The sequence below is a fragment of the Bos javanicus genome, chromosome 4, assembly GCF_032452875.1.
Source record: "Bos javanicus breed banteng chromosome 4, ARS-OSU_banteng_1.0, whole genome shotgun sequence".
Classification (NCBI taxonomy): domain Eukaryota; kingdom Metazoa; phylum Chordata; class Mammalia; order Artiodactyla; family Bovidae; genus Bos; species Bos javanicus.
Window position 1 is genome coordinate 99,213,044 of NC_083871.1, and position 25,015 is coordinate 99,238,058.

A 25,015-nucleotide genomic window follows, 5' to 3' on the forward strand; every position below is an offset into this window, starting at 1 on the left:
CCCACAAAAGGCATACCCTGACATAGCAATGAATCCTACAGTGAAATTCAGCATATTTTTACCTTCATTACCAGGAAAAAAAAAAATATATATATATATATGTATATATACACACACATTCTAAATGAGAGGGGCTTTCTTTCATTTTGGCCTGCATTAATTACTAATAGACCAATTGATTATTGGCTATTAATTCATTTCTAAACATATTTTGACCTGAAAATACTTTTATTTTCTTGATTTTTTTCCTCCACTGTAATTTTCAGTGCCTTTCTTTTAAGGAATCCAAGGAAAAACATTCAGAATTGGACCTCATGTGCATTAAATGAAGCCACAACATTTTACAGATACCACATATAAACAAAATCATATTTAAGAGCCTGGAATGTATCTATAAACCTCTTTTTAACTTTCAAATACACAATAAATCTGTAGAGCAAATATGACTCATTTCAGTAGCTCAGGATTTTTCCCTCCTGATCACAGCATTGCCCGAAATTTTACTGAAAACATTTGAGCAAGAATCGCTTGCATTTCATATTATGAAAAAAAAAATCACTGGGGTTTTTTGGTGCATGAAAAACAATACTGAAAATATGTATGAATCATTCTGCCTCCTAATAGCTGATGAGTATATTTTCAGCCCAAAGGAGGTTTTAGCTCTAAGTTGGATCCCATTGTAAAACCCAGGTCAAGACAATGACATTGTCAGAACCAAGAATGATGGAAATCAAAGAAATGTAATTAAGAAGTTGGCCTTTGTGGCTAAACCCCAGGCTGTCTTCCTCCTGAGTCTGGCCCACGTGGGGAATGTACAGCTGCGGAAAACTGGGGGCAAGATCACGTTTGGGGTTGAGTATCTCAGTTACCACCTGGAATCTTCTTCAGCCAGCACCACCTTCTATCAGATGACTCCTTGCATGAAAGCAGAGTTATGGAGGGATACAGGGAGATGAAAGCTGAACTTGGGGTTCAGCTAAGTGTCTACTGGTCTGCAACTCACTGTGAATCCACAAATGATGAGCTACTGGTAGAAGTCCTTCTTTCAGGTAGCGAATTTATTTGTTCTGTTGGAATTTTAGTTGCAATATTCTCTTTTTGAAGTAGAAGAATGTGGCAGAAACAATCAAGGGACAGAGAGACTTGGAAATTTTGGTCTGAATGAGCTCTCTTTAAGTCTTTTGTACACAGGCCTCATTTTAGTGCCTTGAGCCTTTTGTTTTCCCCGAGGTTTTTGTCACTTAATCAGTGGGTCTGCATGTGTGCTTACCAAGAACAAGGAATACTAAAGGATGGAAAAGGACTTGAAGGGGATAAGTCCAAGTCTGTTCAGTGGCATTCTGGTAATCTTCTATATACCAGTGGTTCTCCAGCAATGAAATTACTGAGAGAGTCCCAAGTTTATATCCACACCAAGTGTTTTCTGTAGTCTGATAAATAATTTTTTAAGGTATGAAAAACTGTTCTCCAAATATGTGTTAATATACTGCTTTATAAAATACAGATTCCTTTCTATACAGTGTTGAATTTATAGGCACTTTATAAGACATTTTTAATAGATAACAAATGTATAAGCAATTGCCATAATATTTTATTTTTTCTTGATATTTTAAAGGGATTCATATTTCTCAAGTGTTACTAACTACTGCTATAAGATATGGAAAATTAAATCTTTTCTGTAGTGCTCTTAAACTTTTAATAAAATCAGCCCTCTCATAAAAATAGTTATTATTTTTTCTTGTTCTATTTTTAAACACGGTTTCCTGATAAGAGATCTTGTTAATAAAATATTATTGCCAGAATTTTTACTTGAAAGTTTAAGGATTGTGTACTAGAGTCTCAAATCAGAAAACAGCAAAAAAAAAAAAAATTTTTTTTTTTAAGAAAAAAATCAAAGGAGATTGAAGGTAATATTCTTCTAACTATGGAGAACATGGGGTTAAAAAAAAACTCTAAACTGTAGATGAAATCATAAAAAGAATTTTGCCAGTGTTGAGCAAGTCTTGAGAAGTGTTTGTTGGAGAAGATGGGATTCAGGGGACGTTGGGGCAGGCTGACAGCTAGTGGCTTGCTCCAGTATCTGACTGTGGAAGTCTCTGCCACTTCCTCTTTCATCTAGTATACATTTAGACCCTAGCCCAGCCAAATGTAAAGACGCTGAGTCCTCAGTGGTTTCATTATTCGCCATGTCTGCAAAACTTTTATTTATTTGAACTTTCTATCTAAAAGGCACAGCTCGTAACATGATTACCGTGTTACTTGAATACACTGAGGCAATAGAAGTCTGGTGGTAAAGACTTAAAAAGTCTTTGGTGTGAAAGCCACAGCATTCCAAGAGAGTTTTCCCAGTGCATAGGTCTGTTTTTTCTTATAATATAACACCAGGATATTTAGGCAGTGGTTCTGGGAATGGAAGAAAAGCCAGTCCTTTCTGCTTTGTTCATACCACTGACACAATCAAATAACATCATGTCATTACTATTGACTTTTGAGATTGGTCAACACTTATTCCGGAGAAGGCACCCCACTCCAGTACTCTTGCCTGGAAAATCCCATGGATGGAGGAGCCTGGTGGGCTACTGAGTCGGACACGACTGAGCGACTTCACTTTCATTTTTCACTCTCATGCATTGGAGAAGGAAATGGCAACCCACTCCAGTGTTCTTGCCTGGAGAATCCCAGGGACGGTGGAGCCTGGTGGGCTGCTGTCTATGGGGTCGCACAGAGTCGGACACGACTGAAGTGTCTTAGCAGCAGCAGCAGCAGCAACACTTATTCATACACACACACACACAAGATCGTCTCTCTCCCAGACATCTGATGTGCCATTTTGCTGCCCTCAGCACTTGCCTTCCTGTGGTAAGATCAATCACGCCTTTCTCCAAGTGTTCTCTAAAACATGAGGAAAGGCAGTTACTCAGTAACAAAGTGTAATGCTCCAGAGTAAACCTGCTTACACCTAGGCTGGGTGGGAAAGTCATGGATTCTGGTTAATTGAACATTTCATTTAATAAGAGGTGCTTTACATATCACTTGAGATTTTGTTATTGTTGTTCAGTTGCTAAGTTGAGTCCAACCCCATGGACTGCATTTGCAACCCCATGGACTGCATTCCCCAGTCTTCCCTGTCCTTCACTATCTCCCAGAGTTTGCTCAAACTCATGTCCAGTGAGTCAGTGATGCTATCTAACCATCTCATCCTCAGCTGGCCTCTTCTCCTTTTGCCTTCAATCTTTTCCAGCATCAGGGTCTTTTCCCATGAGTTGGCACTTCACATCAGGTGGCCAAAGTATTAGAACTTCAGCTTCAGCATCAGTCCTTCCAGTGAATATTCAAGGTTGATTTCCTTTAGGATTTACTGGCTTGATCTCCTTGCTTTTCAAGGGACTCTTGAGTCTTCTCCAGCACCACAATTCAAAAGCATCAATTCTTCAGTCCTCAGCCTTCTTTATAGTCCAACTCTCACATCCATACATGACTACTGGAAAAAGCATAGCTTTGACTATATAGAATTTTGTTGGTAAAGTGATGTCTCTGCTTTTTAATATGCTGCATAGGTTGGTCATACCTTTCCTTCAAAGGAGCAAGTATCTTTTAATACCATGGCTGTACTCACCATCCACAGTGATTTTGGAGTCCAAGAAAATAAAAATCTGTCACTGTTTCCACTTTTTCCCCTTCTAGTTGCCATGAAGTGATGGGACTGGATGCTGTGATGTTAGTTTTTCGAATGTTGAGTTTTAAGCCAGCTTTTTCACTCTCCTTTTTCACCATTATCAAATGATCATTTGGGATTACTTGTTTTTAAATAAAATGCATTTGATTAAAACTTTAATAAACATATTTAATCTTTCTCAGATGATTCAGAGGAAACCCACTGCTTGTGAATCATCTGGGAACATCAATTATCTTTGTAGCGTAGGATACAGTAGACTGGTTACTGCCAGCATCTGCTGAAGTTTCACAGAAAGAACAAATGGATTGTTATGCTTTCATTGCAACCCAGTGGGTGGTTAGGTATGATTTTTACTGGTCAGCAGCATCTCAATACATGTAAATGTGGTGTGTGGAAAATCAGAAATGTTAACATTTTGTCTTTAACCAAAGCCTAAAGCAGTTGTGCTATCACGTGGGTGTATTAAGGATACTGTGTTCTCAACTGTCTTTTTGAGTAAGTTTTTATTATGGTGAAATTAACACTCACACGTGACATACCTTTTTGGAGGGCAGTTTGTCAATGTGTATCAAAAAGCCTTTAAATGAGCATACTCCTAAACTCAAAAATTCTAACTTTTGAGAATATTTGCTAGATAAGTAATTGAACAAGTGGTAAAAGTATATCTGTAGTGAGGTCGGTCCTTTGCAGCATTGTTTATAAGAACATAAATTTGGGAAAAGCTTAAATGCCTGTCAGTAGAAAACTGGTTAAATAGATTATAGTACACCATATACATATATTTACTACATACATCCAGTCAAAGAATACTGTGTTGCTGTTGAAAATTATATTTTGCTAATGTGTTAAAATAGTAATAAATAAGGTAAATTAGAGAAATTGTTTCTAAAATAATGTATATATCATGATCCAACTTGGTTAAAAATTAAAATGTCTATGCATGCATAGTTCTTCCCTGGTGGCTCAGATGGTAAAGAATCTCCCTGCAATGTAGGAGACCTGGGTTCGATCCCTGGGTCAGGAAGATTCTCTGGAGAAGGGAATGACAACCCAACCCATTCCAGTATTCTTGCCTGGAGAATGCCACGGACAGAGGAGCCTGGTGGGCTACAGTCCATGGGGTCGCAAAGAGTTGGACATGACTGAGAGACTAACACTTTCATGTAAAGATAGGAGAAGTTCTGGTAGATTGCATTGAATATTAATCATATTTATATCTGAGGGGTGTGATTAGGAAACTGATTTTTACTTTCTCTTTTATACATTTTTAAATGTCTGGTTTAAGAAAACAATAAATGCATGTTACTTTTAGAGCTAGAAAAAAATTTAACAATTAAGTTTTTTCAATTTTGAAAGAAAAGTAATAAATCTGTGGTAGTAGTATGAAGGGTAGTTGTCATGGGAGAAGTCTGAAAGCTAAGCAGCCACTGTGTGCTGTGACCTTGGAGAGCTGGTGTAGGGAGGCTCACTTTCAAAGAATTTCCACACATATCATTTGGCATGGACATAATTTCACGTATAAAGTCAACTGATAAGTCATTGAGCCAGCAACTGGGCACATTCTGATTCAAAATACCATGAAATCATTTGTCTCCTTTTTTGTTTTTAACTTTGAAAACAATTTTAACATGTTTCTTTATTAATAGCCATATGTATTAAATAGATAACTAATGAGAACCTACTATATAGCACAGGGAAAAAAGGAAGGTACAATCTGTAGGACATAAATGAAGCTAACCTTAAAAATACATCCCAATACACATTGCTATGCTGTGCTGTGCTTAAGTTACTCAGTCATGTCTGACTCTTTGCAACTCCATGGACTGTAGCCCGCCAGGCTTCTGCGCCCATGGGATTCTCCAGGCAAGAATACTGCAGTGGGTTGCCATGCCCTCCTCCAGGGGATCTTCTCAACCTAAGGACTGAACCCAGGTCTCCCACATTGCAGGTGATTCCTTACCATCTGAGCCACTGGGAAGATCATGAATACTAGAGTGGGTAGCCTATCCTTTCTTCAGGGAGTCTTCCCAACCCAGAAATCAAACCAGGGTCTCCTGCATTACAGGTAGATTCTAAACCAGCTGAACTACCAGGGAAGCCCCAATACACTTAGGTACAGACAAATACTGTTTGATTCCACTTATACAAGAGATCTAGAATAGTCAAGTTCATAGCATCAGAAAGTACACTGGTAGATGCCAGGGGCCGGGGGTGAGGGGATGGGAAAGGAGAATTGGGAATTAGTGTTTAATGGGGACAGAGTTTCCATTTAGGAAGGTGAAACATTCAGGAGATGGATAATGGTGAGAGTTACACAACACTGTGGATATACTTAGTGCCACTGAACTAACTGTACAGTTAAATACGGTTAAAATAGTACATTTTATATTATATTTTACCACAACAAAAAACATTAAAAATAAATAAATGTCCTCAAAAATCTAGCTCTGGCAATTGTGTGTCCTAAACAAGACTCTACCGATGGAATGTAATGGTAAATTGTAAGCCAAATAGGAAAAGGGGTACATCAAGGCTGTATATTGTCACCCTGCTTATTTAACTTCTATGCAGAGTACATCGTGAGAAACGGCTGGGGTGGAAGAAGCACAAGCTGGAATCAAGATTGCTGGGAGAAATATCAATAACCTCAGATATACAGATGACACCACCCTTATGGGAGAAAGTGAAAAGGAACTAAAAAGCCTCTTGATGAAAGTGAAAGAGGAAAGTGAAAAAGTTGGCTTAAAGCTGAACATTCAGAAAACTAAGATCATGGCATCTGGTCCCATCACTTCATGGCAAATAGATGGGGAAACAGTGGAAACAGTGGCTGACTTTATTTTTCTGGGCTCCAGAATCACTGCAGATGGTGATTGCAACCATGAAATTAAAAGATGCTTACTCCTTGGAAGGAAAGTTATGACCAACCTAGACAGCATAGTCAGAGAAGGCAATGGCACCCCACTCTAGTACTCTTGCCTGGAAAATCCCATGGATGGAGGAGCCTGGTGGGCTGTAGTCCATGGGGTCGCTGGAAGTCGGACACGACTGAGCGACTTCCCTTTCACTTTTCACTTTCATTCATTGAAGAAGGAAATGGCAACCCACTCCAGTGTTCTTGCCTGGAGAATCCCAAGGACGGGGGAGCCTGGTGGGCTTCCGTCTCTGGGGTCACACAGAGTCGGACACGACTGAAGCAACTTAGCAGCAGCAGCAGCAGGCAGCATAGTAAAAAGCAGAGACATTACTTTGCCAACAAAGGTCCGTCTAGTCAAGACTATGGTTTTTCCAGTGGTCATGTATGGATGTGAGAGTTGGACTATAAAAAAAGCTGAGCACCAAAGAATTGATGCTTTTGAACTGTGGTGTTGGAGAAGACTCTTGAGAGTCCTCTGGACTGCAAGGAGATCCAACCAGTCCATCCTAAAGGACATTAGTCCTGGAAGGGACTGATGTTGAAGCTGAAACTCCAATATTTTGGCCACCTGATATGAAGAGTTGACTCATTTGAAAAGACCCTGATGCTGGGAAAGATTGAGGGCAGGAGGAGAAGGGGACGACAGAGGATGAGATGGTTGGATGGCATCACCGACACAATGGACATGAGTTTGGGTGGACTCCAGGAGTTGGTGATGGACAGGGAGGCCTGGCGTGTTGCAGTTCATGGAGTCACAGAGTCGGACACGACTGAGCGACCTAACTGAACTGAAGTGAAGCCGTATGAAGTAAGAAGAGACAGTGGAGATGATCTGGTTGTTCAAGGTCACTCCTCCAATGAGGATTCTGAGATGAAGGAAGAGTGAGTGTGACCTGGCCAAGACAGATGGCAGATCTAGGTGGTGTCAGAACTAAAAGCCAACAGCCTCCACCATGAAGCTCATTGGGTGCGTGGGAGGAGACAGTAACATCTCAAATTGTTCAAGTGTAATGGGAAATTAAGGGCTTCAAATGAGATTCCATTTTTAGGAGATGGGAGAGTTTTGTTTCTGGCATAAAGTGTCCCATATGGAGCTTTTATGTGACTTGCTTGTCTTGGAAAAGGAAGGCCCCAAGTAATAGCCAAGACCTCATGGCTGAACCAGAGATGTAGAAAGGCAAATTAAGACTTTCTGTTTGATTAGCTTGGGAAGCCATCATTAAGGACTCATTCTCCCTGCTGTGGTTAAAGTTGTCTATTGAGAAATAAGCCAAAGGAATATGAAGCCAAGAATCTGAAGACTGAAGCCAAACCACTGGGAAGGGCTTTTGACTGCAAGCTACAATGTGATTGAATTAGAAAAGAACATTTGAATCTTGTCATGCTGTCACCTCGAATTCAACAAGTCTAAAATTGAACTCATCTTTCCTCACAAAGCAGCTCCTCCACTGCACTTTCCTATTAACAACAAAATACTACACTGTAGCTTGCCTTACCACAACACAACCATGATTTCTTTTGATTATCACCCACTTCCAGACAAGGCAGTGTAACGCAGGTTAATCAAAGAGCTGCAAGCTAGGGAGAGACCAGTTGTAGAAACCAGGTTTTCTGAATATTAATCTAGTTATCCTTTAACTGTATCACACTACCCTTCCCTCCATATTTGTGGAAATAAACCAGTCAGCTTTATAGAATTACTAAGTGACAGTTTATTTATACTGGCATTTGAATTTTGCACACCAGCACATTTTAGCAAGTATGAAGTCAGAGTTTCTTAAGTAGCAAAGAGCAAACCAACCAACCTTCAGAACTGTTCATCTTATTTTGTAAGATACCTAGGTCCAAAAACATTCATAGCATTTGTATTATTGAAGTCAAAAGATAAAGTACTGGATCTAAAAATACCTAGTTTGTAAATCCAACAGGAGCAAACTTCATCTGCCCTGTTAGGTTTGTTTTGTTGGTATAAATTGTATGATTTCATTTGTAAATTATTTTAGCTTAGTCATGATTGATAGGCATGTTATGTTTACATATCTGCATTTCTATTTGTAGATATGTAAGTAACACTGTTTAAAAAAAAAAGCACGTGAACTCCAATGTAAAAAGCAGTCTGGTGCACAACGCAGCTGCATCCCAACCCATGGAACCATCAGGTCACCCAGCACTGCTGTGCCTTCCCAGCGCTCTGTATCTCAGCCATAGCCCTCTCTCCAGAATATCCAGGCTAACCATGTAGGCCTTCTCCTTTTGAGTCTGGGCATCTGCTGCACTCCAGCTCCAACTCATCACTTGGGAATAAATATTAGAGGAAACATATCTAACTAGTGATTCCGATTGTATAACTTCCCTAAATAGCTCTTTGCTTCAGATTAATCCAGGAAGCTAAATATCACATATGCCTGTGAAACCCTCTCCGCCTCTTCTACTTGCTGTTCTTGCTGCTGTTGTTCAGTCTCTAAGTCGTGTCGGACTCTTTGTGATCCCATGGAGTGCAGCACGCCTTAGCCCACAGGTTCTATCTAAATACACACCTGTAGGCTCCCGTGAGGTGCCCCAGTGTGAGGGTGGTGGGACACTAAGGCAGTTTTAGAACAAAGGAGGGGGCCATCGAGGGCACTGCCAGTGGCTCAGTGATAGAGAATCCACCTGCAATACAGGAGACATAAGAGACGCAGGTCAGATCCCTGGGTCAGGAAGGTCCCCTGGAGGAGGAGATGGCAGTCCACTCCAGTGTTCTGGCCTGGAGAATCCCATGGACAAAGGAGCCTTGCAGATTGCAGTCCGTGCGGTCACAAAGAGTCGGTCACAATGAGCACACACACATATCCATAGAGGGCCCTGCCCTGAGTGTGAAGCCTCTTCTCAGTTGTCAATGAGACCTTCTTTCTTCCATGAAAAGGAACTACAAGGGAAAAAATAAATCCAGGCAAAGAGGATATCCTGCTTTGGTTTTTAGTTAGCTATTTGGCTTGTTAATGCCAGATTCCTGGCTTGGTAATATAACTTGATTCTTTTCTGACCTTTGTGAAAATGTATCCACAAATAATTCATACAACATGCTGAATCTTTTCGATGAATGTTTTGATTACTTTCAGTTCAATTCTTTGGATTTCTGCTTCTAAATCTTTACTAATCATCAGCTTAGTAAAGAAATCTAAATAAGCTAACCCACAGTCTTCAAAGGCAGTTGCTGTTGTATAAATTTTTTCAGTCTAAGCTGTTATTTGATCATTGTCAATTATCCTCTGTAGCTATTGGACTAATGCTTTTCAGATATTTAAAAGTTTAAAAACTCATCAGATCAGGTCTCTAAATGTTAAGAAACAGAACCGTCCTCTTAGAACTCTGTGGTTCAGTAAGTAGTCACGTTCAGGGTCGATCCTGCCAAGAAGCTGGTAATGATGGTTGGCATTTGGCTCAAGAGGTGGTGTTTTCAATGTTGCAGAATCGCCTACCAGCGGAATGACGATGACGAGGAAGAGGCCGCCCGGGAACGGCGCCGCCGCGCCCGACAGGAAAGGCTGCGGCAGAAGCAAGAGGAAGAAGCCTTGGGGCAGGTGACCGACCAGGTGGAGGTCAACACCCAGAACAGGTACTGTCCTCTTCGGAAGGGCACATTTCTCAATCGCTTCTTAGCCAGTCTGTTGAAAGAAATGTGTTGGGCGAAGCACTCCCTTCTCAGCCCAACTCAATCTCTTTCACTCTCTCTAGCTTGTTTAATTCTTGTGCGGCCATTATTGGCAACTCACCAGACTGGACAGTTGATCTGATTTAGACATCAGGACACCAGTACTCCTTTCTTCTCACCCCCTATCCCATCCCCTAAACAAACCCCAATTGAAGGATATTTTCTTTGTAATCTAGTAAAATTTTTATTTACTAAAAATCACGGGTCATATTCTTAAATAAGGAAAACTATTTACATTCATTCTTTAAGGTATTGTTATCTGTTCTGAACTAAAGATATATTAGTTTAATAGTCCTCTGCATCTACCAGTAGCAGAGAGAATACTTCAATTTTAAAAGTAGGCATGAATTGCAGATGTCTTATTCTTCCTAATATACACCCTAACCCAGTATTCTCTGTTCTCGGTAATATTCTGCAAGGTGCAGAATCCTGTTTGATTTAATGTAGTTATTCAAAGAAGCTTATGAGTTTAGTACTGCATTTTTCCCTATACCAGTCCTGGTGGAAATCAGGAAAGTTGAGATCTCTTAGTAATAAGTTCAATTTCTTATAACAAGTGTGTGTTAGTTGCTCAGTCGTGTCCGACTCTTTGCGACCCTGTGGACTGTGCCCGCCAGGCTCCTCTATTCATGGCATTCTCCAGGCAAGAATACTGGAGTGGGTTGCCATTCTCTTCTCCAGGGGATCTTCCTGACCCAGGGTCTCCTGCATTGCAGGCAGATTCTTTACCATCTGAACCATCAGGGAAGCCCTCGCTTCTTCTAAAGGGACTTTTAAAAGTTCACACATACAAGGTCACATGGTGCATTATGCTAATAGTTAGTATATGTCATGTATATGCTCCAAGGTACAGAAAAGATGAGGATGTTTGAGGGGGAATGGAGCAAAAGATAATTTGATTTTAAAATTATGGAACGGTTACATATAATGAAATCATCATATAAGATCTTTTATGTGGTTTTGGTTTTAGATTCTCTTATTTTGTGCATATTGGGAGGAAACTGTATTTGATCTACATTCCACTTCATTCAATCTACATAGAAAATTCTGAAGGGAAAGCGTTCTGTCCTCTTTAACGTGAATTTCAGTGGGTGCACAGAAGGTTTCTGAAGGCAGTCGCGAAAATGCTGGCAGGATGACTCAATCAGGAAGCTTCTTGGTTAGGTGGACAAACAGACCTCATCCCTCAGTAAGTACCTCCTAATTAGGGAGGGTGTATAGCCAAGAGGTTGAGGTTTGTTCTTTGGGGTTCACCACCTGGCTTTGAATCCCAACCTGACCCTCCCTTCACTAATTCTATTTTTTCAGTTAAATGGAAATAAAAATTATACTTTTGTTTAAGGCATGTCATTAAATTTAAATGAGATGATAACACATGTAAAATGCACATAATAATCTTGGCCATTATTAGGAAGATGGTAGCAGAATCTTATAAATCAGAGCAGTATGGTCATCACTTCCTTTTCCATTTTTGAGCTGAGGGAGATAGGAAAAAAAGAGTTTAAATAACGACATTTTACATTTTAAGGCCTTCCATGAATCTGGCTATTAGGGAATAATCAACAATGCCATAAAAAGTTACTGGTGCCTGTAGTTTTCTTGCTTTTAAAATCTTGCTCCTACTTGTATTTCTCTTCTTTCACAATTTACTATTACTAGCTATTTCATGCTATTGATTGAGTACAAATTCTTTTTTTTTTTTTTAGTAGCTCATATTCATGTAATTTACCTCTGACATGAAGAATAAGTATTCTTCTTGGGGCTAAGCAACTGTAATTGGTACTCAGCTTCTACTGATAATAGCTATCCTGATTTATAAATAGCAAATAGCAAAAAAAGATTCAGTAGAATCTGTTATTTCTTAAGAGTTCTTTAAGCCAACTAGCATTTTGGAATTTGGGGTACCTCTTAAAAATTATTTAAATTCATTTGGTCCAAATGCCTCACATACATAGATTTTTCCCCTTAAATTCTAAGCTATTTGCGTTTTCAGAGAAGTTTAACCCTTATGTGTCTAATTCATCAACATGATGCCTTACAGCAACAGCGAAGGCCAAGAAAGTTTAAAATCTAGCCTCTACTCTGCCATTTCTTATTGTTAAAGGTGAAGTGTGTTTTTCCAAAATTAAGTGAACTTGAACTTCAAAAGGGCCAAGGTTGGTATGAACCATGAAATTTGATGGAGTTTCAAAACACTGCAAGACATACTTTTCCAACTCTGGTCACAGTCCTAGGATCACATGACTAGTTGTTTCCTGCAGTGAAGACCGACACGCCTGGCTTGGGCAGTGTCCAGCCAGCATCCCACAGTAGTGAGCATGGTGATGGACATGCTGCTGTTTGGATTTTAGAGATTTTCTCTTCTTATTTTATAAACATCAAATCTAACTGTTCTTTGTCTACTCTAGAAAAGAAGGGCAAGAGACCCTTTCCTCATGGAAATCTTGACAAAGAATGAAGACGGTATATTATGTATATATTAGTTAGAGCAACATCAGCTGCTTTAACAATGATTTCCCAAACTGGGTATTTCTGATTGGTAGAACTTGCCCCCTATCTTCTGTCCTCTTGCGAGTCTATCAACTTCAGGGGCTTTGGAGTCCTCTGATCTAGCCAGCAGACAGAGATTGACAAGGAAGAGAATGTACCTCTGCTTCTTATTTGTCCTGGCCTGGACATCACACTTCTACTCATACTTCATTGGAATTATTGGTCATGAGGCCCCACCCAGGTGCAAGGAAGAAGGGAGGGTTAGGCAATGACTTGATGGGCAATGACTTCCTGTGACTAAGGAAGGAGGAGCATGAATTGTGGTGGACAGTTGGATGTCCCCACCGTGGGGGTTATTAGCCTGAATATAGCATCTGTGCACTATTATTAATACATACACTCTCTTCCTCTCAAAGTACTTTGTGTTCCAGAAATCCAGATCAGGAATTCCAGATGACTTGGCAACATGTGGGAACACTATATGATATGAGAGGAATTTGTTTCTTCAGTTTGGTCCTTGTCTTAATTTGAGTTCTCCAAGAATCAGATTCTGAAACAAAGATTTAAGTACAGTTTATTTTTAAAGTGATCCTAGGAAAAGCTGGTAGCAGTGTGGGAAAGTGAGGCAGAGAAGGCAACGCAACCAAATCAAGGTTTTCTTTCTGAGCAAATTACCACTGTGAGTATCTGGAGCTCACCTCCACTGGGCGCTCTAAGATCTAGTATGCTGCAGGTACCTCGGAGCTATCTGATTCCAAAGGTGAAGAGAGCTGAGGTGTTTATTCACTAATGCTCATCAATTTTTGCTAGAGGCACAGTGCCCAGGGGGCATTAATGCTCAGCTCTTCTGTTTACAGAATAGACTCACCATGGTCAGAGAAAGACCATGGACAAAGGTTTGCATATGTGTCATTGAAATCCAGGCAGGAATGTACTAATATGGGGTTATATATGGGGAGTGTGTGTATATGTATTTCTCTATGTATCTGCTGTAGTTCCCACGTGGCACAGTACATGAATCCAGCTGACCGATTAATCAGCAAGCTGTCCTTGGTGTCGTTTCTGTTGTCCAGTGTGCCTGACGAGGAGGTCAAGACAACCACGACCAACACTCAGGCGGAGGGCGATGATGAGGCTGCTCTCCTGGAGCGACTGGCTCGGCGGGAGGAAAGACGCCAAAAGCGCCTCCAGGAAGCCCTGGAGCGACAGAAGGAGTTTGACCCAACAATAACAGATGCAAGTTTGTCGCTCTCCAGCAGAAGAATGCAAAACGACACAACAGACAATGAAACGGCGGAGAAGGAAGGAAGAAGTGAAAGTCGCCAGGAAAGGCAGGAGCTGGAGGAAACGGAAATAGTCACCAAGTCACACCAGAAGAATGATTGGATGGAAGCGGAAGAGAAAAAGAAAGAGGAGAAAGAAAAGGAGGAAGAAGAAGAAGAGAAGCCAAAGCCAGGGAGCATTGAAGAAAATCAGGTAGAGGTGGTGGTAGACGAGAAAACAGCAGACACCCAGCAGGAAACAGTAATGCCACTGAAAAATGGGCAGATCAGTACAGATGAGCCTAAGACCGAGGAGGAGGGGGAAAGGGGCTCAGATGAGATTCTCCAGAATGAAAAGATGGAAGAGGAAGCCAGGGAAAGAGCTGAGGCAGAAAGGGCCAGGTTGGAAGCAGAAGAAAGAGAAAGAATTAAAGCTGAGCAAGACCGAAAAATAGCAGAGGAGAAAGCAAAAAAGGAAGCAGAAGAAAAAGCAGCTGCCCAAGAGAGAGAAAGACAGGAGGCAGCGGAGAGGGAGAGGATCAAGGAGGAGGAGAGAAAGGCAGAAGAGGAGAGGCAGAGGATCAAGGAGCAGGAGAGAAAGGCAGAAGAGGAGAGGCAGAGGATCAAGGAGCAGGAGAGAAAGGCAGAAGAGGAGAGGCAGAGGATCAAGGAGCAGGAGAGAAAGGCAGAAGAGGAGAGGCAGAGGGCGAAGGCAGAGGAAGAAGAGAGAGCTAAGATAGAAGAGCAAAAACGTAAGAAGCAACTAGAAGAGAAAAAGGGGCAAATGCAAGAGAAAAAGATTAAAGGGGAAAAGGTAGAGGAGAAAACAGCAGGGAAGGGGGTCAATGAAAAGAAAGTACAAGAAGATAAACCTCATACAGCTGTCCCAAAGAAACAGGTACAGTAAACCTTTTGCACCAAGTGTGTGATGCCTGCAACTTGCGAGAAATGTAATGCACATCAAATTTGGGACTGAGGCCACATTCCTAAGGCCCCACGTGCTTAATCGTTTGGCAAGCTGTTCATTTTTTTAGGTCATAGCAATATGCAAGCATAGAGCAATCAACTGAGGGCTAAATATTCCACCAACCAAATTTACTGATACAACCAGAGAGAAGTGAATTGCTCTGTGCTTGATTGCTATGAATACCAGAAAAAATGAATTAACCCAAAGATGACAAGTGTGGTGGTGCTGCGCTGAAATGATTCTGCACCTGCATCTAAACTCATTCCTTCTAACAACTTACCTCTCTCCACAGGTCTACATGAGGCAGCAGGACCATAACTCCTCACCTCATCTTTTGTGTTTGGCATCTAACAGAAGATGCTAAAAGTTGGGGTGGGAAACTGACATGACGAATCATGGTCAGAAATATCTTAAGAAGACAAAAATAACCCCCTTGAAATTAACTGGTAATAAAGGAGGGAAAGGAGCCATTTTGGACCTTTTATAAAAAAATGTCAGAATCCTGACTTGCCGTCATGTAGACCTGAGCCTAATGTAGACTTGCAGAAAGCCATTCATCTGGGGCAGCATCAACTTAAAACTGGTTGGTAGTTACAAGCGCACATTCTGCTTCTTTTACCGTCTGGGTGATACAGATTTATGTAGCACAGGAAGAGTGGAATGGGGCTGGGGGAGTGTCTATAATCTAAGAAACATTTTTTTTTTCTCTGTCTGCAAGGCTACATTAAAAGCACTATAGAGATGCTTGTGTATTCAGCTTTCCAAAGAGAACTCTCTGTCGCTTAGCCTGCATTGCATTCAAGTCATCTTTCACTTCTGCTTCTTACAAGGGGCTCATAAACACAGCTATCATAAGAGATGATCAGGAACTAGATGCACCAAACACTCAGGAGGTTTTCAACACTCACGAGAAGCACCACATCACGCTGGACCTCAGTGAGCACGATGGCAGGCACATGAGGAAAGATTTGGTGGGAGGAAACTATCCCACATTGCTGTTAGAACCACTGGCACTGGGGAAATGTGAGGATTGGTACAGCCACAGAGAAGTCACTTCACGCCACATGCAGAGTGACCTGAGCACCCTCTCACTCTTGCTTTTAAATAAGTGACCTTACCATTCTTGAAAATAAAAAGGAAGAAGAAAGGGGGGCTAAAGTGCCAGCTAAAAGAGAAAAGTCCCAAGACGACAAGGCTGCCTTCAAAAAAGAAGAGGTAAATATCACTGAGAAGGAACCTAGTCATAAAGCACAGAGAGCAGTGTTCCATGACGTTTCAGGTCAGATGATCTCAAAACTGTAACCTCTAACCCAGTATTTTTCAAGCCGTGGCTCATGATCCATTGAATGGTGAAATCAATTGAAAGCAAAACTAGTTAAAAGTGTCAATCTGCATTGTTTTAATGAAGTAGAGTAGAAAATATCAGAGGGCATCGTGGCCACGAAGCATTGCATTGTGATATAAATTGTCTTTTCTACTATGGGTCACAGTCAGAAAGCTTGAGAAATACTTCTCTCATCAACCTTTCCTGCTTTCTACTCTCCTCAAAAAAAGCTATTTTTTTTTTTCTTTGAGCCATCCTACTTTCATTTCAATCATGAAATATTTCCAACTGGCTTTGATTAATGATTTAACTTTTCCAAGGGAAAACACTCCCACACCTCTCAGTAGAAAATCTGATTAACTGAAGATGATATTTGGTTTTCAAAAGAAAAGCTTGGCACAGTGTTCTGCATTGCATTTCTGAGGCACACACAGGAGCTGGTGCCAGGGTGTTTGACTGTAGGTAAGTAGTAAACAAGTCAGTGGACCAGAGGCTGCTGCAGACAGCATGTCATTATGTCCCGACATAATCAAAATGCCACATCAGAAAGCCTGACCTCAGGACTTCCGTGGCCATCCAGTGGTTAAGACTCTTCGCTGTCAATGCAGGGGGCACAGGTTTGATCCCTGGTTGGGCAACTAAGATCCTGCATGCCACATACCACAGCTTAAAAAAAAAAGGAGAAAGAAAGCCTGATCTTGTTTTAACCATCATGCTTATGTTAGCTCCAAGCAATCCTAAAAATGATGATAGTATTTAATAAGCTCAAAGTACTTGATCGTGGTAAACTAAATTATCAAACATAAGATTTGAAGTACTCTACTTGTGGGACTGAATTGTAGTTATTGAGCTCCAACTCAGATGGACTCTTGCTACATTTTTCTGCCCATTATAGCACAGAATAAGACACAGACAAATCTATATTTAGCAAATAGATGAGATTTAATAGGAGAATGATTATTTTCTTAAACCTTTTTTTCCTAAGATTCATGTAAAAAGAACTCTAGTTCATGTTATATTTATTTTGTTTTTGGTATGTGTTCCTCCCATCTTCTAGTAGAACTTGTGGTGGCTTGGGAGTAAAAACCAAATGTGAACACTGCCCAGTTAAAAGCAGGAGAAAGCATGAATGCTAAAAACTAGAAAACTAAATTTGGTTCTAATGAGGCTGCTGAGAAATTTGTTGAACATGTTGGGAAACAACTGTTCTCATTCTGTAACAGAAAAACAGCTACAAATTCATTTCCAAAAGATGAACATTACTTTGGGACTAAACTCAGAAATATCCCACATATATTATTTATTTCGCTTCCCACATATATATTTATATATCCCACATATATTATTATTTAGCTTCATCTCTAAAGCTAGCATTTTGTGTGGGGGAATATCTTTAACTTATTTTTAATTGGAGTATAATCGCTTTACAGCACTGTATTGGTCTCTGCTGTGCAACAGCATGAAATCAGCTATGTGTAGACACATACCCCCTCCCTCTCGAGTCTCCCCCCCACCCCCCAACCCATCCCACCCATCCAGGTCGTCAGAGAGCTGAGCTCGCTCTGCTATACAGAAACTTCTTGGGGGGAATATCTTTAAGTACAGGAGGAAGAGGGCATGAAATCATAGCTCAATGATTACATTTCTATGGAGTAGGAGAGGCAGAATGACTCTATGAATTCTCCATTTCATTCAGTTCAGTCAGATGTGGATTGTTTTTAATGACCAAGGCATTTGTGTCCACGTTTTGTGTCTGTGAACTACAAGGAGCTTACCAGCAGCCATCCCATCATCCTTTAGCTTCTTTTCAGATAAGGCCCCCAGTTCAACAATGGCCGTGGTTTGATTTCAGTCCTGCCCCTTTCTCAGTCTGCCCTCCAGCACATTCCAGTGTCCCAAAACTTGGCCTCTTTTTGCCACAAGAACAGATTAGCTCCTTAACCCAAGCTTTGGGGGAAAAAAAAACAAAAACTGCCATTCCTGTTTTAACATTGCATACATAAATTACTAGTTGAATAACTAGGTTTTCCCCTCTCCACCTGTTTGTGTAGCTACTCCACTTAGATAACTTTAAATCATAGTTTATGTGATGTGGCCATTGTAAATGCCCTCCTTTTACCCCCATCCCGCTTTTTGTTTTCTACTCTCAACAAAAGTCTTTCCTTTCATGGAGTTAGCAAGAAAAGGAAACACAAACATCAGGTGAGCTACATTTCCAGAAGTCACTCCAATACCTTACACAAAACCTTCTTTCTCCCACTGCAGTTTAACTGTTTGTGGCAGTGAATCACAGATGACCAGTAACCCTGAAACGTAATTTAACTTTTTCTTTTCCCCAACTATAAAATGCCTTCTTTTAATTTTTAAAAAATTTTTGTTGAAGTACAGTGTTGTGTTTATGCTGTACGGCAAGTGATTCAGTTGTACATATATTGCGTGTGTGCATGAGTTCATGCTCAGTTGTGTCCGACTCTCTGCGCCCCCATGGACTGTAGCACACCATGCTCCTCTGTCCATGGGATTTGCCAGGCAAGCATACTGGAATGGGTTGCCATTTCCTACTCCAGGTTAATCTTCCCAACCCAGGCATCAAACCCACATCTCTTGTGTCTCATGCATTGGCAGGCAGATTCTTTACCCACTAAGCCACCTGGGAAGCCCTTTATACATATACATATATTCTTTTTTTATCTACATTCTTTTCCATTATGGCTTATCATAGGATATTGAATATAAAATGCCTCCCTGTAAAATGCCTCCTTTTAGTTCTTCACCCCAGAGCTTGTTTTTTGTTCTGGCCTCTAATAGGAAAACAGCTTCCAGCAGAGCTGTTCATATAATAATGAAACTAATATTCATATCACGTAGGCCAGAGCCTCTCACTAAACATCAGGGTACATGCTGGTCACCTGGGATCTTATGAAACACAGACTCTGCCTCTGTGGGTCTGGGTAGAGCCTCAGCTCCCCAGGGAAGTCCATGTTGTCCATGGACAGGGCCATTCATGTGATAGACATTGGGCCTGGAACAGGAAGTGAGGCTTCTGAATCTAACAAAAGTATGTTCAACTTAGTCTGAAAAAGTGTAACTTGCACCCGTTCTTATCATTCTTCTGGAATCAAATGATACAAAGCAGTACAACAGAGAAACTGGTGTCTCAGTCCTTTTAGACTTGTTCACAACTTTTTGAGTGTCTCTCTGGCACAAGAGTATGTCACTGGAATTCCTACCCCTACACACATACACCCATGTGTTACCCCACTGATCACTTTTTTTTTTTTTTTGGCTGTGCTATACCCAGTTGTGTCCAACTCTTTGTGACCCTGTGGATTGTAGCCCCGGCTTCCCAGGTGGCACTAGTGGTAAACAGCGTGCCTGTCGATGCAGGAAATGCAAGAGACGTGGGTTCAATCCATGGGTCAGGAAGATCCCCTGGAGTAGAACATGGCAGTCCACTCCAGTATTCTTGCCCGGGATAACCCCATGGACAGAGGAGCCTGGCGGGCTACTGCAACAGGGTCAGACATGACTGAAGCAACTTAGCATGCACAGACTAGCCTACCAGGGTCCTCTATCCATGGGATTTCCCAGGTGAGAATGCTGGAGCAGATTGCCATTTCCTACTCAGGATACATGGCCCTGTGTTAATCCATCAGCACAGATTCTCTTCTTGGTAACATTTTGATCTAGAGGCTCTGATGCTTTTCCCAGTGGGCTCAGAATATCCCATTAGCTTAGGCTGAATCTGCTATAGAAGCCAACCCACTGTGCTCCTTAAAGTGTTACGGAATTTATTTATTCATTTCCCAGAAAGAAAAAATAATTTGCAGTCAGCATTAAATTATCATTATTTCTTTGGGAATTTTTTTAAGTCTTCCAAAGAGAATATAAGCACCACAACTTTGCCAATACAGGAAGAACTTGAAAAAAAGGGATGTTTCTTCTGTTAGACATGTATGGTTTTATAAATCTATTTTACACACATTTTTGGTCAGTAAATTAGATAATGCATTTGAATATCTCTGACTCCAAAATAAGAGAAATGAGTTTCTCTTTGTATAGTGCTCCACAAACTGTAAGGTGTGACTCACAGTTTCTTTCATGGGTTCACTGCAAGGGGACCCCCCTCACCCTTAAATGTGTATCCCCAGATACTTCTTAACCAGGATATAAAGTCCCATCCATAGTTTCTCGGGCTATTCCCAACAATGGTAGGTCAGAATGAAAAGAGACCTTGCTTGCTCCTGCCTGTCCAATAAACACTGATTTACCACCAAGCAAGGACAGTCGAATTAAAGCTGCGGGACAGACCAGGAGCTTCCTTCTCTTCTCTGAGCCTCTCAGCACAAATCTGGAGCCAAGAAGGAAGGCACAGGATGAAGATTAGGAAGGGATCATCTAGCCCAACCCTCTCTTTTCATGCACACGGAGCCAGCATTCCAGAGATGTTAGGTGACTTAAAGTAACAGTTAGATTTGTTGACAACACTAAAACTAAAACTCAGATTTCCTGACTTTCAGACAAAGCACTCAGAAAGAATAGCAAAATAACAGCCTTCCTCTTCGGCAAGTCCAAGGGATGTCCTAGATGTATGCCACTTGGAGAAAAATTAAAAGTCATAACTAGCTAGGGCACCGTGGTAGTGAATAGTCCATCGATAGTAATTTAATCAAATAATACTCAGCAAAAGCAATCAGGCAAAGGACTACTGAAGACCCATCAGTAAAAAGCAAAAAAAACCCCTTTTCTTAGTAAAACATGCACTTTGGTGGGGGTTAGGTATCGGAAGCATAACAACTGCAAAGAGGTGAGTGATCAGGTAAGGGGTGGGACCGTTCTTGGCAGCCCCTGGAGCCCTGAGTTCTTACACCCAAACCCTCCTCCTTTGGTCTCTTTAGAATGTTAGTGCTTTGTCACTGTTTATCTTCAAATGAGCAGTAATGAACCTCAGCTGTTCTCACACTCATTTTTTAAGAATGGGTGAGATGATAAAGGTAATTTGAACTCCTTTACCTCCCCCCAAAAAGCTATGCAAATTCAGTATACTTTGAAACAATCTGTCTCACTGTGAGGAACTTGTAACACAAAGCCTACACGTGCACACAAAAAATTAAAGCTAATACCTGCTCTCCATGTACCACCTTCCTCTGTCTCCCACAACAATCGCAAAGCCACTTTCAGAGACTAAATTATCACCTTCAATGGAAGTCAAGGTCAGCCCTGGAATTTTTCCTTTGCGTTCTATCTTTAATGCTTTAGATGACTACAGACACGGCCCCGCAGGTCTCTGTGTCATCCTTCTAAAGGTAGGGTTATTATGTCTTCTATCCTGAAGACTCTAGTTATTCATTTGATTAAAATACTAGGGTGGTCTTCCTCTGACATCAGCCAAGACTGACTTGACAGATCTGGCTAACTCAGTAGGTTTCTTATTTCCTCCTCAACACATTCAAGTCCTTCTCAAAGAAGCACCCTTCATCCAAGAAGAAACCTGTCCAAGTAACTTGGCCATTCTCCCATCAAGGCCACACTAATAATTGCTCTTCCCGGTGGGAACTGAAAACAACCCCTCTCATGTGGAGTTTCCATAACATAATGGTTTCCAAATGGTAACACCTCCGTCACTTTTGAAAATAAAACCTCAGTGAAATAAGGGATGATCCTGACCTCCTAAAATTGTGGTCAGGGTCTTTGCTCAGAAGCTGGAGGACCATAGCTCATGCTCCAAGAATTTCCTCTGATTCCAGGTCTACCACATCATTCTCCAGTGGTTTGTTTTACTTCTCAGTTTTCTGGCTTCCTAACAATGTTGGGTTTTATTTGGTGATACCAACCGAAACCTAATAAGATTTTTATCGTTATGTTCCTTCCTGATATGTACCATTGGTTAGCTCAAAGATGAGAAGACTAAAAAGGACAAAGAAAGCAAAGACGTTAAGAGGTTCTTGGATGCAAAGAAGGGATTTACAGAAGTGAAGTCTCAGAATGGAGAATTCATGACCCACAAACTTAAACACGCCGAGAATACTTTCAGGTAAGAAGTTAACAGTGACTGTGCTCATGTGTGAAAAAAAAAAGTCAGTCTCCCTACCCTGTGACTCCAGACAGAAACGTGCTAACAGGCAACATACTTGTGTTGTGAGGTCACTGGCCATTGTCTTAGAGATACGCCGTCAGCAGATCAGGCTATCAGTCACTAACAGAACAGCAAGCCCTGCTCAGACAAGGTTTGATCTGCTTTTCCCATTATTTGACAAGGCAGATCAACCCTGCTTGGTATCTATGTTTTTGTTCACTGACCTAATACATTCACGTAAGATCAGCTTATTAGAAAACATTATCACCGGAGTTCATGTCATTGATTCATTCTCTGTAGGGTCCAGCAGACTTCATAAAAGAAATTTCTCAATACCATTTTCAAGGATGTATTTTCTAAACGTTGTAAATTAATTGTTGCAGAAAAGGAAGATTGCCCTGTGGCCAGATACTTCAGAAACATTCAGTCATTTCAGTTCAGTTCAGTCACTCAGTCGTGTCCGACTCTTTGCGACCCCATGAATCGCAGCATGCCAGGCCTCCCTGTCCATCACCATCTCCCGGAGTTCACTCAGACTCACGTCCATCGAGTCGGTGATGCCATCCAGCCATCTCATCCTCTGTCATCCCCTTCTCCTCCTGCCCCCAATCCCTCCCGGCATCAGAGTTAAACTAAATAAGTTACGTCTCTTTACCACAGGACTTAGAGAGCCTTTGATGTTATTTTGCCTTGGAGAATCTCTAAGAGGGAGGAAGAGGGTGAGCAACTAATGCTCCAGTTTGGAAAACCCTCTTGCAGAGCTTCAGATTCCCCTTTTTCATCCCCTCTCCTATCACATTGAATACATCTGGGCGATTAAGTTTAGGACAGATAGACAAGTGCGTGCATGCTAAGTCGCTTTAGTCCTGTCCGACTCTTCACAACCCCATGGACTGTAGCCCACCAGGCTCCCCTGTCCATGGAATTCTCCAGGCAAGAATACTGGAGTGGGTTGCCATGCCCTCCTCCAGGGAATCTTCCTGACCCAGGGATCAAGTATATGCAGGCAAATCCTCACTTCTAGGTTGAATATGGAGATTCCCCCCACCCCAGCCCAGCTTTGTAGAACTCAGGTTACAGAAGCCTGCCATGGACACCTGACTACCTGACTCTCTGTGCCCCATTCCCACACACACTAGGTCCAACTGCTGGTGCCAAATTGCAGTCTCTGTTATGTCACCGGCTGCTGTGCCAAACATTCTGGAAAAGAGTGGGGTCCCTGTAATGTGGATTCCCAGAGGGTTGTTCTTTGGTGGCTCCCTTGCCTGTAGACCTTGTTTTTTTTGCAACACTTCAAATAAGAAAGTTTCAAGCAGGTATTGTATAGAAGTCAGACTGCTTCTTACACCAAAGCATGGGTAACACTCAGAAGCAAGCAGAACTATGAGGGACAGACATTTCTAGCCGCTTTAAGATGCTAAAGTGTTAGGTAAATATAGTTGTTATGCACACAATTTTTCTACACAAAAATTTGAGCAAAAATCTAGTCACAGTTTTACAAAAGAGAGCTGAAAGTACATGGAAGAAAAGATGTGTATACAAAGCCTAAATAAAGTGTGAAGGAATGAGAAGGGAAGAACCTATTAGATGTTACTTGGGATTGGCAAGAACGTAAATGTAAAAATTACGTTTATTAGGAATTCATAGAAAATCTAGAAATCAAGCTGATTCGGGCTGGTAAGCTGAGTGCAGAGCTTGCTGAAGTGCCAGTCCTTTAATGTGTTAGAGCCCTAGAACAGTGTCAAGTTCATGAAAAGCGTTCAAAGAATATTACCTAAAAATATTATTGTTTAATTACTTAGATAAGACCCTGATCCTGGGAAAGATTAAGGGCAAGAGAAGAAGGGGGTGACTGAGGATGAGATGGTTGGATGGCATCATCAATTCAATGGACATGTGTCTGAGCAAACTCCCAGAGATGGTGAAGGATGGGGAGCCTGGCGTGCTGCAGTCCATGGGGTTATGATTGTCAGACACACCTTAGCGACTGAACAGCAATAAGAATTACTTGATAGTTTAAAATACGTGCTGTAGGTGCAAGTACAATTTTATTAAGAGAAATAACTTTATAAATCTGTCAGTAGAAAGAAGTTTGGTTAATAATTAGCAAGCTTCTCAACCAGTTTTAGTCAAAACTCAAATTGACAATTAACATGCCCATTGTTTGGAAATCCAGAAAACTGGGTAACTCGAAAAGATAAGTCACAAGAGACGGCAACAGACAGAGGACTGAGAATCATAATTGGGACTCTTGCTTTAATTTTGCTATGTTTTGACAGAAGAAAACGAAACAAACTGCTACCGTATTATTAGTTTTTAATTTAGCTGCCAACGTACGTTAGTTGTAGTTTCAATTAGAAATTGATCCCTGTAGAAGCAGAGACACCTCACTTTGCTCCAAATAGTTATACAGTGAGGGGAGCTGGGGAGGAGCGAGAGCCTCTATTTGGATTAGCTTAGTACCTATTAGTCTAACTGAAAACTAGCTGTGTTCATAGTGAAAGGTCTATATTCATCTCGACTTTCACCTAGCAAAGCCACAGAAAGAGAACCTTCTGGAAGAAATTTCCATATTAGTGGTACCCTAATGCTCAGGCCATCCCAGCACA

General features: G+C 41.2%; 1 protein-coding gene across 13 annotated transcripts in view; it reads left to right on the forward strand.

The window, feature by feature from the left end:
- CALD1 (caldesmon 1) overlaps positions 1–25,015 on the forward strand; it is a 231,529-nt gene that overhangs the window by 179,778 nt on the left and 26,736 nt on the right. For 9 of the 13 annotated variants that reach the window (XM_061414770.1, XM_061414773.1, XM_061414767.1 and 6 more), the window contains 4 exons: positions 10,045–10,191; positions 13,851–14,937; positions 16,144–16,221; positions 22,222–22,364. In XM_061414770.1, the coding sequence (XP_061270754.1) occupies positions 10,045–10,191; positions 13,851–14,937; positions 16,144–16,221; positions 22,222–22,364 (1,455 nt within the window). The remainder of the gene's footprint in view (positions 1–10,044; positions 10,192–13,850; positions 14,938–16,143; positions 16,222–22,221; positions 22,365–25,015) is intronic. The other 4 variants (XM_061414777.1, XM_061414778.1, XM_061414779.1 and 1 more) reach the window with 1 other exon arrangement.